The sequence below is a fragment of the Liolophura sinensis genome, chromosome 1, assembly GCF_032854445.1.
Source record: "Liolophura sinensis isolate JHLJ2023 chromosome 1, CUHK_Ljap_v2, whole genome shotgun sequence".
NCBI lineage: Eukaryota > Metazoa > Mollusca > Polyplacophora > Chitonida > Chitonidae > Liolophura > Liolophura sinensis.
The window spans coordinates 53,759,762-53,778,308 of NC_088295.1; the positions used below are offsets into that span (position 1 = coordinate 53,759,762).

Below are 18,547 nucleotides of genomic sequence, written 5' to 3' on the forward strand. Positions count from 1 at the left end.
ATAATCTGCATCAAACTTCAGATGACTTAAACAGCCATACCATTGCCAATAAGGGATTGCCTCACATGTTACTTGAGCTTCACTATTACCTTGGAATCAAAAAGAAAAAAACAAAATGTTTCACATGGATTTTGTAACATTGCTTCTAAACATCATTTTGGTCATATCACAACAATGTTTTCTTGAAATTTGCCTGATATTTCATTGTCAGCAAATTAATTGTGCTGCCGGACTGAAATGCCTTACTAATTAACCATGTAGGCAACTACAATGGCATATGTACATGCACCAGTGGTCACCAGAATTTGATTGTCCAGTCTCCGTTATTCCCCATCCCACTAACAGGACATTTCAAGATTCTTAGCTTCAAAGCGTTGGGTTGGTTAGCGCGCTAGCACAGCGTAATGACCTAATAGTCTCTCACCAATGAGGTCGCTGTGAGTTCAAGTCCAGCTCATGCTGGCTTCCTCTCCGGTCGTAAGTGGGATGGTCGTGGGTTTCCCCCGGGCTGTGCCCGGTTTCCTCCCACCATAATGCTGGTCGCTGTCGTATAAGTGAAATATTCTTGAGTACGGCGTAAAACACCAATGAAATAAATAAATAAATCAAAGCCTTGGGTATGACCAGCTGGACACTGATCCTGCTTTCATAAAGAGCATACATTCAACCTTCTTTACCACGGAGCTGCAGACTGGTTGACATATCCATGGGAACTTGAAACGGTACTTGGTTAATATTGAACCCGTGTTAAATGAAGTTTTCTGTGAAATTCTTGTCCAGTTTGATTCTTCTAATGAAGTATTTATTTCTCCTGCTTTATTCAAGGTTAGCAGATGAAGTTAGTCATCATTACCGTAAGTGTTAAGGACACACTACGCGCAAACTGCTGATCAATTACACTGACCAAATTTAATAACAAGAAGAATAACGTGTGGGGAAAATTGACTTATTTAACAGCATAATCAAGAAGCTTTTACTAATATGATGGGTGCAGAAAACCAAAGTGCCAGGCATAAACCACTACCTTTTGGCAAGTTACTGAGAGTTTCCCCACGTGAATCAGACACATTTATGCCCACCACATTTGTGAAAGCCCAGTGGTCTTTAATCAATGTTACACTGTCCAAACAAACTCATAACTGTTTATTGTCACAAAGAACAGAGTGGGATAATCAACAAATTCCCTGTCCATGGCTGGGTTTTGAACCCACACTTAGCAACTGAAAGACCGCTCTAAGCCCTAGACTATGGCCCATTCCCTGTGTTGCCAACAAAGAACTTTCTGTTTGAAGATGTGTGGTGGATACCCATTCTCCTCAAGACTGCCTACTGTGTTGCAATTTTAAAACGGTGGTGTCAGAAGCAGTACGGCCATACCACTTTTCATATAAAAACAAAAAGATAAAATAGACCCAAATTAAAGTAAAACCAATTTAATGGCAACCAACGAAATGAGGGCCCAAGCACGCATGTGCACTGTAGAATATTAAGCACAAAAAACAATGGATCTACGTGAAGAACAAAAACTCTGTTAAACGATTTCACGGCATCCCTGTCCGTCAATTACCTCAAAGTTTCCGAGCCCCCTCGCCTTTTGTGCTGGGATAGTCTACCGATGGCTGTACCACATTTAACTTGTTTTTGAAGTGCCAGGAAATTCAAAAAAAAGCAAACAACTTTTTAAGTGATATAACATTCAAATTTATTTTTTTATGAGAGTAAAAACACATTGACCACAGGGCTGATACAAAACAAATGGGGATGGACTGTAAAATTAAAAAGGCAGGCAATAACTTAGTCTCTATATACATGAAGCAGATGAACAACATAATGTGGTTATTTGAGGACTCGTTTACTTCACTCTACAAACTTATGCTTATAAAATATTGCACTTTTATGCAAAACAGACGGGGTTGGGGGGACACATTTGGGACTTTAATATCTGATCTAGGACACTGCATCTAGGGATTTGAAGACCTCTTATTTACAGTCTGCATGAAGTTGAAGTCTTCTTTTTATGTTGAATCTGCTTCAGTAAGCGAGTTGTTTGTATGCAAGGAGTGAAGAGTGTTTCTATCTACTAGTTTGTTTGCTTAGAATTGCTTCAAAAATGGAACAAACCTGCACATGCTCAACCAGCACATGATATTTACCAAGTATTTGTGTCTGTTTTTACACAAAATTTCTGTCAGTACACAGAAACATTTGACATATGCCCTGTCTGTTCTTTAGAGCTTACCAAAAAACAACTATTACCAAAGGTCAAGAGGTTTATTTCTTGCTGCTTTACATACAGACAACATTTACCAATGGTGTCCAACAGACAAGAAAACGACCATTCTAGATCATGTAATTTCATCAAGATCTTCATGGCTCTCAACCATTCTTTGAGAAATATTGAAATAAATTATAGATGTAACAAATAAATGTATATAAATAAAAAAAAATAGATCAACGTTCATAGCAGATTTAGCAAATGTTCGTTATGCTATTGCAACAGCTGATTACAACCTTACATGTATTAACACATGTACTAACCTGTAACATACCATTACATTCAAATTCAGATAACATTCAACTTATCATTAAGATAAAAGGTCTTGCCATATTCTGTTCTTTGTATTAAAATGTGATAGGTATTAGCACGCTCTTTGGCCTTCTTTTTCAGTGCATCACTTTCATTCATCTCCAAAAAAAAAAAACAAAAAAACAGCTACTCTACCTTTTTATCTCTTTTTATTTGCTGCGTTTTTATTACTAGCAAGGCAAAAAAGGCCTGCTACTTGGATTTAACAGTTGAAACGTATGAATATTTTCGACATTAGAATACACAAGGATGGCAGGCAACAACCACAACAACATATATTCCTTTGTGTAAAGCTACATGAACATCAAGCGACGAGGTCATAGCTAATACATAGAGATCACCTTTCTCACTGTAAATGCAATAAAACTAAACTTTAAATGTCTTTATTTTAATTATTTTTTTTTTTTTTTTTTTTTTCAAAACAACTAATTCTGGGTCATGCCTTGGGTAAAGTATGGAGCTGCAAGTGCACAAAAAAAAAAGTGCAGAGTGTAAGTCAACTGTTTATGTGTGTATGTGAAATGAAAGAAGTAGCTGCCAATTTGGTGACGAACAGTCAGCTTGGGAGCAATCAATCTGTGAAAATGGAGAAAAGATGGTCTTGTTAAACAACACTGTCCCCAAGCCTTATGAAACTTCCCAAATTTTTGTAAATTGCATCCCACAGAGAATTTCTTAACCCCTCCCCCCCCCCGACCCTCTCCCCCCAAAATTCAGAAAGTTGCATGAATACCAGGACCCTGGCCTATGTATGCCATATTATAATTTGCCATGAGTTCAGTTGATGGATTTCTCAACAGTCTGGCAATAATTCCTCCATGATTCCTTCCTCTCATCAGTATGTGCTGAATTGTGTGAATGTAGGTGAAGAATGTCCAGTAAGTGAGATGGGGCATGAAATTCATGTAAGGCCACATCAGGCTTTACAGTGAGATTTTACATGTTATTACACAATATGTTCACTATCTTTCCTATTTTTTGTTATAGAAAAGGGATTTCGCTTCAAATGAATAACCTGAACAAAGATGATAGTTTACTGAAAAAATTAAGTTATTCATCTGAGTTGATGAATGGATATGTGGAAAAATGAATAAGAAATATAACAAATAAACAGGATTATGTCAAATTGACAACAGGGGGCGCAGTCTGTTGTTGTGGTGCTGGTCTGGAGGGTAGAGCGTAAGGAGCACCCAGGAATTGGTCAGCGATGCGGCCTGCCTCTCGTAGACCGCTCAGTAACGCCCCATGGACAGTGGCTGGGTAGTTACGTATCGTGTGTTCCCCAGCAAAAAATAGGCGTGGTAAGTTTCCAGGTTGAGGGGGAGCACCAGAGACACTAGGGTTGGGTGGGACAGGCGTGGACATCAGATCATAGTCATTCCCTATAGAAACAAAAAAAAAATGATCAGAACGAATGCTGGGTGTATACAATACATATCAACTTCAATACAGAATATACAGTAATACCATTGCAGCAGGGAGACCCAGGTGAATGTGATCCATATACTGTCCAAACATAGCAAACATGTAAGAATTTACACACTGATCAATCATGCCATTTTAACAAAGTAAACTCTCTACACATAGATCATGTTAGATATGATGACGTATATGATGATTATATTAACAGATTTATTTGATTGTTTTTTCATGCCATACTCAAGAATTTTTCATTTACACGATGGCCTCCAGTTTTACAGATACCCGAGAACTTTGGCGAGTTACTGGCACACTCTCACAAGTGATATGCTATATTGGTGTTGGGCAAGTAGCTGTGAACAATCTTCATGTAAGACCGCACAAGAGTACATGTACATCTGACATCAAAAATGACTGAACCTACATCTTGAGTGACACATCTATTCAAAGGCAAGCAGCCTGACCACTCAGTTATAGTTCCCAAAAGATTGTAAGATGAAAGGTCAGTTTCTCACTGTCATTTATACCTGAGGATCCAGCCGCTACAAATGAATACGATCCTCTTGACCAGGGGTCAGCTCTCCAGCGTGTCACCAGTGTATCCTTGGGCTGTCAAACAAACATAGACTCACATAAATCACATGTATAAATCCCTGTAAGTATAATGCCAGTACTAGTCTTACATGCTAAACCAGGCTTGTATCACACATAAAAGTAATACCTGTACAGGTGTCAACGGCTAATTTTCACATTTGATATCAAAACCTTTAGGAAAGGTCTTGCAGGTCTTGGCATACAGTGGACAGTCTGATAGCGGTACTGCTAAAAGTTCCAAATACAACAACGACACATATCTGAAGTTGCTGAAGTCTGATTAGCTTTCCTCTGTATGACAAGCCCACAAAACTATTCTTCTATCATCTCAATTTACACATGAAACAGAAAGATGTCTGAGAGTGAGTCGTATCCAGAACTTTTTGTCTGTTCCTTTACAGGACTGCTCAATGATTCCAGGTAACTCAGTTTAATACAAAGTTTTGTCTTTTACCATACTTAACATTTTCCTCAGTTAAAATACATATCTGAGAATATATGACAAAAGCTGAATGCAAACAATGGAAGGATGATACTGGTGTTGATGCACCTTTATACACTTAAACAGTCACAGAACACAACCTATAAAAAGATTAAGCTCTAACAAAATAAACACCATTTACAGAGAATATCCAGTGTATTATGAGATGCCTAGTGACATTTCCATCAGCTTGGTTATTTCATGACATTCTAGATTTATTTATTTATTTCACTGGTGCTTTACGCCATATGTGATGGTGGACAGTCCTATTAAAGAGGAAACACTGTAGCATCTGCTGGTTGCTGTCAGACCTTCCCACATACAACTGGAGAGGACGCTAGTATGTGCTGCATTTGAAGTTACTGTGACTGGATTGGGGAGAGGCTCCTGAATCTCTGTACTGGGCTAGCACACTAACTACCCAGCCACAGAGGCCCCATCATATAGGACATATATCGAACTGCACACAAAAATCAGCGTTAGAATTAGTTCCTGAAATACAATGGCACTGAAACCTGATGTTATCTTACCTGTGGTACAGCATTGTTGCCGAAAATACTCTTGAGGACAGCGATGGAGCGGCCCACGATGACATCATCGCTGACGTTCTCCATGATGGCCGCTGCTTCCCCAGCCACCAGGGCAAGTAAGACAGGTGCCTTGTACAGATTCCAGAACAGAAATAGTTCCCCCCGGCTGGCTGTCGTGCTGCCCACATGACCAAACAGGTTAGAGTTAGGGTCCCAGAAGATACGGTCAAAACATAGCACAACCTGGCACAAACAGCACACAAAGAAAAACAAAAATCAATACAGTTAATCAGAAAAGCAAATCTTGATAGCAAGCCATACCAGACTGTCATCTTTTTCAACTAATTGGCAATGCACTTGCTTTGGTACTCAGAAATACACAAGGCAAGTATGAAGTAAATCTGATGAACTGTTCAGGCAAGGACAGACATGCGCAGATCTGTTCCTTTACAGTTTAAACGTGAACTCTATGTTTTAAATTTTCACAAGAATTGTTGCCGACAAGCTTCTCCTAATAATGTATTATAACATTTTCAGATTTGTGCACTTGATTTCTGGTCAAAAATAAGCTACAAAATGCATATAAGTGCACAATATAACAGAAAAGAGTAACACAATCTTCATGTACTCTGATGACTTCAGTTTCAGATCAATAACCTTTGCCAACTATATTTAAGTTAAACAATGTCAATATCCATTGCAAGTACCTTATTTAGGTTTCCAAATCCCATTCTCTGCACAGCTGAAGTTTTCCACTCCGGTAAGGGAGGTAGGAACTGGACGCTGTTGATTCCTCCACCCCTCACACACTCCTTCAGTACCCCCAGGGGCAGGGTGCACAACACGGCATCACCTTTATAGGTGAGGGGGTTGCTGTTATTGCGGGCATGCGTCGTCACAATCTCAACACCTGCAAATACAATTATTAATTCATATGACATCAGTTCCTGCTCATGGCCGGAAAATGTGGCTGAAAGTCAAATAGTACTTTCTAAGCCAAAAGTTTTAATATTTTGTTTTAACACCGACGCCTTCTCAGGAGTTAAGTTAATAGCATGGACTTGACAGCACAAATAACAGGAGACAGCGCGGATACATTGACCCGATTAATAAACAGAGTAAATAAATGCGAACCTTAACGAAATTTGGTCAGGGTGGAAAGCTGGTGACTGCTTTTAGTGCATAATTGAGTTCAAGTTCAGTAGAACACTCTGCAGCATCACGTCACCAAATGACAGCTTTTGTTCACAGTTTTTTGCCAACGGACAAGTATTAAAACAAGCTGGGAAGAGGTAGCTCTAACAAATGACACGACTTCTATTTTGCGTTAACTGTCGTGAAATCAGACCCTGAGGATATCTGGCAACCTTGTTTGGGTAACTCTAATATACCCGTTGAGCACTACGCAGATAAAGCACTGCATTTAAGGAAATGTTCCTGAGGAGAGATTCGCATAACCAATTTATTAGTGTGCACAATTACACTCCACATAACCGACACGCGAACGATCGTTTCTCTCGTGCCAAATTTCATGGCCTGTATGAGTGAAGATATTCTAGTACATGTATATATAGCCATATGGTTATCAAGCTTGAAACAGAGTTTATTTTCACAGTGGATCAGTGAGCAAATGCACTGGCAAGGTTTTACCGGGAAGGCATTTTCTATACGAAATGACACAAAGATGCCACAGCTATGGAATAAAAACATTAAAGTAAAGCAAAAGTGAATAGTTTACAGGAATCTTGTTAGTGTGTAATTACAGGCATATTCAAGGTGTAAGGTATTTAACGAGTCTTACCATTAGGGTTGTATCGCACCTGGCGCACGGCTGTGCTCAGTTTGATGTCCAGACCTTCTGACAGGGCCACAGGGACACAAGAGTAACCATTTCGCACTAAAGACAAAAACACACATATATTTAATACTTTCAAATGAACAGATAAGGCAACTCTTCCTGAATGGTTTATAATATGTATTTTATGTTTCGTGTTACCTGCCCTTTAATTGATTCGACTTGATTAGCACCACACTCAAGAATTTTTCACTTGTATGATGGCCGTCAAGTTTATGGGTTGAGGAAACAGGATTTTGAACTATAAACCAATGACCTTCAGCAAGTTACTGATAAACTTTCTCACATGTGTCAAGTATAAACATTATACTGGCAGAAAACAGCAAACTTTGAAAGACACAAACAGCCACATAAGAGAACCCACTCCAACCCCAGAATCAAACCCACGCCTCCTCCGTCGCAGGAATTGAAAAATAACTGAATAGTCGTTTTGAACATGTGGCTTCATTTATCCAGGAATAGTTGTTTGAAACTTTGCAAAGTCTGGATGCTTCTTCAGGTCAGGTCGCATCATACATATCTTCTATAAATATCTTCTATAAAGATGTCATTTGGACAAGAACGTATATGTATGCCTGGGGTTTAACGTTGTATTTAATCATTTTTCAGTCATATGAAGATGAGGAGTCATCATTAGGTTTGTGTACATATAATGTATCTTCTTGTAGCAGGGGGTGTCTATGTCACCAAAATGCTGTCGCAACTGAAGTATCAAGGCACCACACATGAGACCCCACACAGTCACATTATACTGACACAGGGCCAAACAGTCATGTTTTCTTGCTCTCACCTATTAGTGCTTAATGCCAAGCAGGGCAGCAGCATGTACCATTTTTAAAGTCTGTGATATGACCGTGCCCGGGTTTGATCCCAAGTCTCCCGACTTCAAGGTGGACGCTCAACCATTATTAAAGTCTTTGAGCATGTATCATTTTTAAAGTCTTTGATATGACCCGACCCAGGTGTGATCACTAAAACTTAGTCTCAGAACTCCGATAGACAAACTACATGTATCATGTACCCAAAAGGTAATTCTTCATCACGTTCTTGAGCAACACGGACAAATGGTATGAACACTGTTTAATTACATGCGGGAGGCCTCTGTGGCCGAGGTTCAGCAACCTGCAGATGGTCATGGGTTTGCCTAGGGCTCTGTCCGGTTCCTCAAACCATTATGCTGGCCGTGGTTATATAAGTGAAATATTCTTGAGTACGACATATAACACCAATCAAATAAAACAAATAAATAATTACGCCAGCTTTTCCTGTCATTTTCTGGCTATGCTCAAGTTCACAAAAATTCTGCCAGTTAATGTACACTTGTACAAAGATGCAGGCAAACGAATCCAAACCTGTCAAATGACTGCCTGAGAACTCAAAGTCATCATCCTGGTCCCAGTGTTTCAGGGACAACATGGAGAGGGGTGTGGCATTGGCAAATTCCAAGTTGGCAAAGTGCCAGTCCAGGATCTGTCTGTCTCGGGAGGACAAGTACACATCACTGAAATAGAAAAATAAATTTATTCATTTATTTAATTGTCATTTAACGTCATCCTCAAGAACTTTTCACTTTTTACAATGAAGATCAGTTTTCAGGGTGGAGAAAACCGGAGTGTCTAGAACAAACCACTGACCTTTAGCATGTTACTGACAAACTTTCTCAAATGCAAGGTACAGATATGCCACCATATAGACAGAAGACAAGGGCTTTTCAAGGAACTTTAGACTGCACAAATGGCTACACAAGTGTCACAGACCATTGACTGTCACCAAGGGCCCACAATAGTGAGAGTCGAGGCACTACAAATTCTGTCCAAGGCCAGATTTGAACCCAAACCTTGCATGTCCTAGCAAGTAGCAATTAGAATTACAAAAATGAGATACAGAAATTACACCAAGAAACTCCATAAAAATTCATATATGTGACATATCCAACATTAAAAAAAAAACGCTTTTTGGGACTTTTGCTTGCGATTTTGCCAACACATGATATCTTCACTCTAGCAGAAGTTCACTGTTCATGCCTTTCACCATGATCAATTCTTATTCTAATAAACTATTACAATATTTCCTGCCCCTCACTCACGAAATATGAGTATTCTCTGACCATTCTAAAATTGTGACCAAAAGATTACAAAAATACACACTACAAGAGCTCTGAATCGCTGAACATTGCCTTCAATGACACCATTAACTACCACTGATAATATGAAGCAAATATGGAGAATCCTCACCAACAAAAATTTACTTTTGCTACCTTACCTGGGAGGAGAAGACTCAAGCTCATGTAGTTTCTCTTCTATCTCCTTCTGCTGTGTCACTAACTGATCATACTCCTGAATAAATACATAATGCCAAAATAGCATTACACATTTATACAACTGAATCATAAATAATATCACCATATCGCAATATGGAACTAATATGACAGCTTTTACAACATCAGTAATTTGTGTGTAATACTGTCAATCACTTCAGCTGTAATATCTGCTAAACACAGCTCTCTTCAGGTATTTTACTGCTTCCGTGTTATTATTTCTGTGATTGGGATTTTACCCCACACTCAAGAATATTTCAGTTACATGAAGGTGGCCAGCATTTTGGTGGGAGGAAAAACGGGCACAGCCAATGGAAAACCCATGGCCATTCACATGTTGCTGCAGACCTTCCCACGTACGACCATGGAAGAAGCCCGCATGAGGGGAGTCTCCTAGGTCAATGTGCTTAACAACCTTGCTAACTACCAGGCCAAGGATTCCCCCTTTTGCAAGTAATTGTGGCTTAACGAAATACTGGTACTTAGGAATATTACACTTATACAAAGGCAGTCAGTATTATCGATGGAGGAAACCAGCATGGTTGGGGTAAACCACCAACATAAGCAAGTTATTGACTAACTTTTCCACATGTGACATACATTTACATGTCATATTGGCACAATACAAGTGGTCACAAATTTAAGGCTTTGCAAATGCTCACATTTGCATTGTTTACTGCTTATTGTCACCAATAAGTGAAAGTGAAAGAATCAAATTCCCTATTCAAGGTTGAAGCCTAATTGCATCAAGCCACATTTACAGACCGTCCATCTACAGGTTCTGGTTCACCCCAGTACTGGTTTGGTGATGATAACCCAGGCAGTCTTACCTTGCAGGCAGCTGTCAGATCTCGCAGTTTACTCTTCACCAGGAACTCAGCTGTAATATCACGCGGAGGCTTGACTTCTGACGCCTCTCTCCACTGCTTGTTCAACTCACACACCTTATCTTTTAAGTTTATCATCTGCATATGAAAAAAAAAAAGTGTTTCTAGAAACACAACATTCTTGAAGATACGAAAATAAACTAGTGGCAAAAATTAAGCAAAGCTGAACCAATTGATCAATTTGAATATTTGTATATTATCTTACTTCTATCTTCGTAAAGAGCTACCCAATGCCTAAGAGAAACAAGAAATGAATGAATGACTATAAATTAATGTCACATTGGCAATTTCCCAGCCACGTCCTGGAAAACTAGAGTTGGGACCATGATTCAAAAAGGTGTATGATGAACAAGGCCATATAACAGGTGTAACTCACTAATATCCCCTAAAACAAAATCTTTTCTAAGAAATAGTTCCTGTACAATCTGCCTGGTTTGAGGTGAAAATATTGCAGATGTGCACGTAAATATCACGCTGTGTAAGCCATGACGTGAAAGGAACAGAAAAATCATAATTTCATTCAAACTTTTTGTAGCTACTTACAAAAGGGGCATTGATACCCTGCTATTAAAACCTTAAAGAATCTTGATCTTGACCCATATCTTTTATTAATGTTACCTGCTGTTGATTCTTTTTAAGTTTGTCCTGTAAGCTGATAATATTACGCTGGTGTTCACACTGTTTTTCTTTCACATGCTTCTCTTGTAATCTGGAAATGGAAAGTTTTATTCATAGGACTCTTGCTTCTTCACTTTCACCATACCGTATTTCACTCATACAATTATGTCAAGAAAATGCAGCGAAGGAAACACCAGGTAAAGTTTGAGGCAAATCACTGCTCACTGTAACCAAGTAAAGCTTTTCTTCACATACGTAACAAAAGTTTATTCACCTGATAACAGCTTCCAGAGCATGCCCCAAGGCCACAGGTTTGCCTCCTATAAAGTTGAAGTCCATCTGATGAGACAGGTAGGACGTGGCTTCCAACAAACGGTTGAATTCTCGCTCAACCATTTCGTCTTTCTCTTTGGGTACCTAGAAAACAGAACAGCTCCTCACATTCACACATCTTTTTCTTAGGTATATGCTTTAACTTGAACTCCACATTACATCAGTGGGAATAAAGGAACACCAAACGGTTATCACTTTGCATCAGCTGACTTGCATTTTTAATACCCCTCTAGTATAAACTGTATTAGTGATGAGTTCATGAAAAATCGTGTGAAGCTACGTATGAATTACTGATAATTTAAATTACATACAATTTTGCATGGCATTTTACATTCCAGGAAATTATAGCTACGAGTATATAGGATAACAGGTTTTACTGATTTTAAAAGACGTAGCTGAGGTTTGAACCTGGGCCTGTCAATAATAACAGACACTCTATCCATAAGACTGTCACTGGAGTTTTCTCACAATGAACTGGGGGCGTATGTTGACAGAGGACTTACTGTAGTGCTCAGAGTACCACCATTGCTCTCATACAGAGGACATTTCTGCTTTATTTTGTGGAGCTCCATGTTGACCTGCTTACTCAATACAGTAATCGGATTGCCACCTGGAAAGATAAAACACACATCAATGCAGGGATAGCCTAGATTAACATACCTTGCACCTCCTAACACATATACATACACACAGTGATATTTTTTTCTCGCCCTATATTGAACTATGAAGCCACTAGTACTTTGAAGTGGTGTCAGCTTTCAAATGATGATTTCTTCAATATAAATATAATTACATCTTCAATATTTATAGCCTGTGTCTGTCTCCACAGAATCTTTTAGTTAAAGGAAGTCACCCAGTAGATCATCCTGGCAATGCAAACTCAATATGAACACTGCTTTTTGTCTATTAGTATGGCGACTTTACTTACCTAATCCAGTGACAACCATTGCCCCAAGATCTGCCACATAGTTTCCTTTCCTGAATGTGGCCACCCGTCCACCAACTCGATCCTTAAATAAGACACATTTTAAAACAGTATAGCCTGAGTGTAACAAAACAGACTATACAGAGAGGGAATTGAAAAATTTAGGCCACACCATGGTAATTGTACATACTTGGTACATCAGGACACAAAAATATAAAATTAATAACATCTATGTAAACTGTTAGCAATACAAAGCTACATCTCTATTACTGAAAGTTATTTTGTATGGTCTCCAATATCTGTGCATTATTTGGAGTAAATTGAATAAAGGGAGATAACTCACTCTTGCTTCCAGAATTACCACATCCATACCAAAAGCCATGAGTTGTCTAGCTGCTGTAAGCCCCGCTATGCCAGCCCCAATGATGATCACACGCCCATGCTTCTTGGCTGTATTTCAACAAAAAAAGGCATTTTATCAAGAATACTTCATTTAAGCAACAGCCATCAGTTAGTACATAAATCTGATATGTACTATACTGGCATTCTATCCCCATATATAGCTACATTTGAGTCACTTTCATGATATGTCCAGCCTAGTACTTTCTTCAACAACTGTAATGTTCGAAAGTAAGAAAATATCATACATCGCATCCAGTTACTTGTGAATTTACTTCCTCAAGTTTCTTGTTGTTTGGAAATCCTCCAAATATCAACACACTAAATCTCTTTGACATGTTCTACATCCTTTTTCACAAAGTAAATTACGTGTAAGTTAATAAGTGGCCAGCAGTGAGGTTAGGAGACACCTGGATGTCTTAAACAAAAACTGGAGGGTACTGTAAATTTGTCCAGAGAGAATGAGTGAGATCTGATCCTCCCAGTACAGGCTGGAGGGTATTGTAAATTTGTGCAGTTAGAATGGGTGAGAATGCATGAGATCTGATCCTCCAATTACAGGCTAGACAGATTTCTGCAGCGAGAATGGATGAGATCTGATCCTCTCAGCAAAGGCCAAGGCAGATTTGTGCAGTGAGAATGGATGAGATCTGTTCCTCCAATTACAGGCTAGATAGATTTGTGCTGTGAGAATGGGTGAGATCTGTTCCTCCAATTACAGGCTAGATAGATTTTTGCAGTGAGAATGGGTGAGATCTAATCCCCCCAGTACAGGCTGGAGGGTATTGTAGATTTGTGCAGTGAGAATGGATGAGATCTCTTCCTCCTATTACAGGCTAGATAGATTTCTGCAGTCAGAATGGGTGAGATCTGATCCCCCCAGTACAGGCTGGAGGGTATTGTAGATTTGTGCAGTGAGAATGGGTGAGAATGCATGAGATCTGATCCTCCAATTACAGGCTAGGCAGATTTCTGCAGCGAGACTGGATGAGATCTGATCCTCTCAGCAAAGGCCAAGACAGATTTGTGCAGTGAGAATGGATGAGATCTGTTCCTCCAATTACAGGCTAGATAGATTTCTGCAGTGAGAATGGGTGAGATCTGTTCCACCCAGCACAGGGGGTACTGTAGATTTGTCTTACCTGGGAAAGGTTTGAGTCTCTTGAAGACACCAAAGTTTATGTAACCATATCTCTCCAGGAAAGCATGTACTCGCATAACCAGAGGGCCATCACCTGGAAACAGACACCATCATCCAGTTCAGCAGACAAAATATAACAGTAATTTCATAGATTTAAATTTGTCCTGGTGCAGCTTCTACAATCATATGTATTTGTGCTTGCAATTTGGCTCAGTTATACACCTGCACGCCTTCAAACTTCTTTTACTTTGAATTTACACAAAAAAAAACTCATATCAGAATTTTTATAAATTTTCCTTATAAAAAGTTCATTTTTAAAATTTACAAATGACTGGTGTGTATTGTGAGTGAAATAACGATTGAAGTTAAATGTATATAAATTAATAATTAACTTCAAGTATTTGTTTGTCTAGGATGAGTTGTTCAAAAGAGGATTAAAAGTTAAGCCAAGATTAAAACTGAGTACCAGTCTCATCCAAAGTAAAAGGTGCTTAGGTCTGAAATGAAGTTAATAACTGGTTGATGATCTCAGGTCTTTCGCTAGGCCCATTTTCATCAGGTAAATGGACCCATTCCCCCAGAAAAGCTACCTAAAATTTCCCATCACACAGTCTTTTCAGTCGCCAGTGGAATATTTGAATCCTTGTTTTACAGATATGTTGATCGTAATAAATAGCTTAAGCACCAAACACACCAATCTACACTCCAAACTCTTGTGTATCCGCTACATCAATGACGAGTCCCATTCCTGCATCTCGTCAAGCTGTCTAATTTTTGTATCCATGACATCTTAAGACCCTATAACCTAATGCACACAGAGACAGTACATGCAGCACTAATGGTCAAACATGCTCCAGCATAAAAACTAGAATGTACAGGTCTAAAGTAGCCCAAAATTCCGGTCAAAGGGTGGTCTTCTTGACTGACCTCTTTGTACTTTGATAATTTTGGGAATATGGTTTTAAAACTGACAAGAAATCAACGTTTAATGTGCGAGACTATGTGAACTGAAAGGTCAGAAATGTCAATCACGGATGTGCATGCACAGGAATTTTGTGAATTACACCTTATCAAAAGGCCCAAAACTGAATGGGAAATACTAGCAAGAAAATCCGGTCTAAAGATGGCTCATATCTACTGATACACGAAGACCGTTGCCATCCTTAGTCCCGACAACATGTGCAGCCGATTATGACATTGTCTCTCTGTTCAGTTACCCTATCAGCAAAGCTCTCTGCATACACAATACTTAATATCCAAATCCATTTTATACATGGTCTGTCTGTAAGCTAAGGCATTTATGCACCTTTGCAACCACTGACACAGAGGTTAATCGATATTTAGTCCGACAATCTCAGTAGAATTCAAAAATATTGTCTGCTTTGAGCTACTCACTGCATGATGCCGTCTAACCAATTGATGCCTATTAAGAAACTTACATCATTCTGTTCCTTAGCTTACTGTTTCATAAAAATGAATTTTAAGTAGGAGTAAAGTCTACATACTGTTGTATGGTGGCTCAATCAAGGGGAGTGCGTTCTCAAGAGTGAGTTGCTGTTTGGGATTCTCCAACCACAGCTGAAGCTGGAACAGAAGAGACCTTGACTTTAAAGGTTTCACCGAGTATCATATGAACATGGAAAATTTCACTTCATCCAGTCAGAAATTCCAAGTACATGTATAATGCTTAGAATTATTATAAACTTAAAAAAAACCTGGTTCAGAAAGTTAGTGGATCTGCCCCAAAAGAGGTGCAATAAGAATATGTTTAAAATCAAAATAACATATTTGCATCTGAAAGTACAATCAACCAATCATACAATCCTTCACATGTTTTTGAGTTACACAAAAGTATACGCTTTAAGATCAAAAGTACACTAGTGAAACTTCAAGCAATGAAGTAAAAATAGCTTGGCGGATTTCACCACAATGCAGCTTTTGACAAGACCACTTAAATCTTGCCCCAAATCTCTAACCAAATACATTAGAAATTATATGAAACTCTTTCATTTCATTTTATTAATCTCCATATTAATGATGATGCCATACACTGCTTTAACAGCTGATGTTCAATTTTTCTCCTTGGTAAAGTACCCTAATATCTAACATTGTGGCATCCAGCTTTCCATGCAGTAGTACCTACAGTACCTTAGAACTACTTTCCTGCTTCCTGCAACACTTAAGCCAAAAGAAAAAATAAAACCTGCATTTGTTAAACTTACAAATCTATTTCTGATGTACAAGAAGACTTTCTGTGCTTGCGGGGGTCCCTGAAGTATGTCAGGAAAACAGGAGGCTTCCTGAGATGTCATTTTGTCAAAGGGGAGACGACTCTGAAAAGCAGCACCCTCCAGGCCTGGAGAAAACAATTTATTTGATCAGATAAATTTGATTGCTACACAAAGGCCTCAATCCTAGATGGTTTGATGGCTGTTGACAACTACTATGAGCTCAATTAAAAATCTGGATGGTACCCAATATTGGCTGAAAACAAGTGCAACTTTAGAATAGCTGTGTCATGCCAAATGAGATTTTGTGTTGTCTTTGCACTTGACTAGAGCCTTGTTAAGTCAACGGCTCATGACTAAAGGTAGCAGATAAGTGTGAAAAGACAGGCAACACTTTGCTGACAAACAGAACAATATACTAATAGAGCTAATCATGTGCTCCTAAAAATATTACATTCTGCTTAAAAGCTTACTGCCTAGATTCCCTGCAGGCACACCTACCTGCGTTATGCAAACAGGAAAGAAGACAACAGCAAATGTATACAGCAAAGCACTGATTGGCAAGAGTCAATCAGAACTTGAAGGCATTCCTTCAAGTTCAATATAGTATCTGGCAGGAAGCCAGCTGACTTACCCATATGAACAATTGGGTCATCATTCTCACTGTCCTCCTCTGGTTCATGCTCTGGGGGTCGAGGCCTCTCAGGTATGACCGGCGGCTTTTCCTTCTTGTCACTGTCAGAGTAGTACTCTTCATCTGACAAGTGTGCTAGCTGCTCATCCATCTCACGATACTCCACCTTCTACAACATAAATTTATACCCACTTCAATACTAAATGATTACAACACAAAGACTTCTTTATCCAACATTAATGGCAGAAGCAAAAGATTTCTTGACTTTATTGTCTCTGGCACTTTTACACATTTCATTCTGATTATGCATGGGTGTACATATTTTTTAACTATAGCTTTATGATCGTTAACAAAGAGATGAGAAAGAAGAATATGTTTGTTTATATTACAATAATAATTGCAGGAACACTACAAGTGAGAGTTAATCTCAGAGGAGTGTCCTGCTCATTTCAAGCGCAGCTAGAAATTAAAGTGTGCACCGGTTTTTTATACATTGCCGAACAGGCCAATACGACTTCTCAGATTGATGATTTAAAAGTTCAGGCAGGTAAATGTTTTAATTACTTTATGTTAGTATGTTATGTCAAAGGGGGATGGGATGTCAGGGGTAGGGGTGGGAGGTTTTTGGAGGGTTCTTTTAAGAAGCCTTGACTTCAAGTGTAAATATTACATTGTTGTGCTATTCCGAGTACATTTTTCAATAGCTTAGGATCCTCCAAGTTGTGACACATGGTTCCTTGTTTCCTATCACAGCCCACATATCCTAGCTTTCACCATCACATAAGAGCTCATTTATTTCTAGATTTCATTCTTTCACTAAGACTGTGACATTATCATAAAAATAATGCTAATAAATATGTTGAGCTATATTACCCACACAGTCAATGCCTGGATGAAAAGAAGGATGTACTAGGCCTAAACTACTATACCATTCCCATGGTATAGTATTCCCTAGTATTTAGGGCTGTTGTTGTTGTTGTTGTACTGAAGTCAAGTGCAAGCAACTTCCACATCTTCTATACTCCTACTGACAAGTCTACATGGTATTACGTCCATTCTTAAGGACTACACTTGCTGTGAAAAGCTGAAAACACTAAGGCAGAAAAGTCTTTTCTTTGACGTACCCGTGCCTTCTTGCGTCGACTAGTCCGTCTGCCATCTGTCTGACTGTCTCCACTCTCATTGTCTTCCATAGGACTCGATCTCTTCCTATCTTCTCCACCGGAATCAGCATCCTTTTTCTCCAGTTTTTGAGACATTAATGAAGACACAGACATTCCCTTCGAGTTACTCGGCGTCGATGACATGTTTTTGGTATCAATCGGCAGATAATGCCGTCACATAGATAAGCTTGTGTTAAATGTTGACGGTCACGTTGTTGTATTCAGCTGTCTTTGCAGCTGCTCCGGTTTCTGGCGTGCTTCCCATTCGGGTAAGTTCGTGTACTTCCGTATTCCCCGAATTTACTCAAAGTTCGGCGTTTCATGTTCGCCACAAAACCATGATCTCTGGCGTAAAGAAAAAAAAAATTCGAAGGTAATTGGAAAGCTGTTTTAATTTCCACACTTGCAGGGGATGCGTCGCCTTTGTCTAGCCTTA

At 39.1% G+C, this 18,547-nt stretch overlaps 1 protein-coding gene across 1 annotated transcript; it reads right to left on the minus strand.

Moving 5' to 3' along the window:
- Positions 1-3,291: 3,291 nt before the first annotated feature.
- On the minus strand, positions 3,292-18,323 carry LOC135479956 (lysine-specific histone demethylase 1A-like). The gene is made up of 18 exons (XM_064759814.1): positions 18,073-18,323; positions 16,949-17,117; positions 16,309-16,442; positions 15,592-15,670; positions 14,088-14,180; positions 12,890-12,996; positions 12,550-12,631; positions 12,125-12,231; positions 11,563-11,705; positions 11,289-11,379; positions 10,614-10,748; positions 9,729-9,802; positions 8,819-8,967; positions 7,413-7,508; positions 6,319-6,521; positions 5,612-5,854; positions 4,534-4,615; positions 3,292-3,969 (listed from the first exon to the last, which is right to left on the minus strand). Exons 1-18 carry the CDS (start codon positions 18,253-18,255, stop codon positions 3,704-3,706), a joined length of 2,436 nt encoding a protein of 811 aa, XP_064615884.1. The 5' UTR covers positions 18,256-18,323; the 3' UTR covers positions 3,292-3,703.
- Positions 18,324-18,547: the final 224 nt, after the last annotated feature.

What these genes read in the sequence shown, in the direction of transcription:
- LOC135479956 (XM_064759814.1), bottom strand. Translation starts at nt 18,255, where the DNA reads ATGTCATCGACGCCGAGTAACTCGAAGGGAATGTCTGTGTCTTCATTA. An exon ending in GATTGAGCCACCATACAACA is followed by an intron (nt 14,181 to 15,591) that starts GTATGTAGACTT and finishes GTCTGTTTCCAG; the next exon opens with GTGATGGCCCTCTGGTTATG. An exon ending in CTCAGGCAGTCATTTGACAG is followed by an intron (nt 7,509 to 8,818) that starts GTTTGGATTCGT and finishes TTTTGTCTTTAG; the next exon opens with TGCGAAATGGTTACTCTTGT.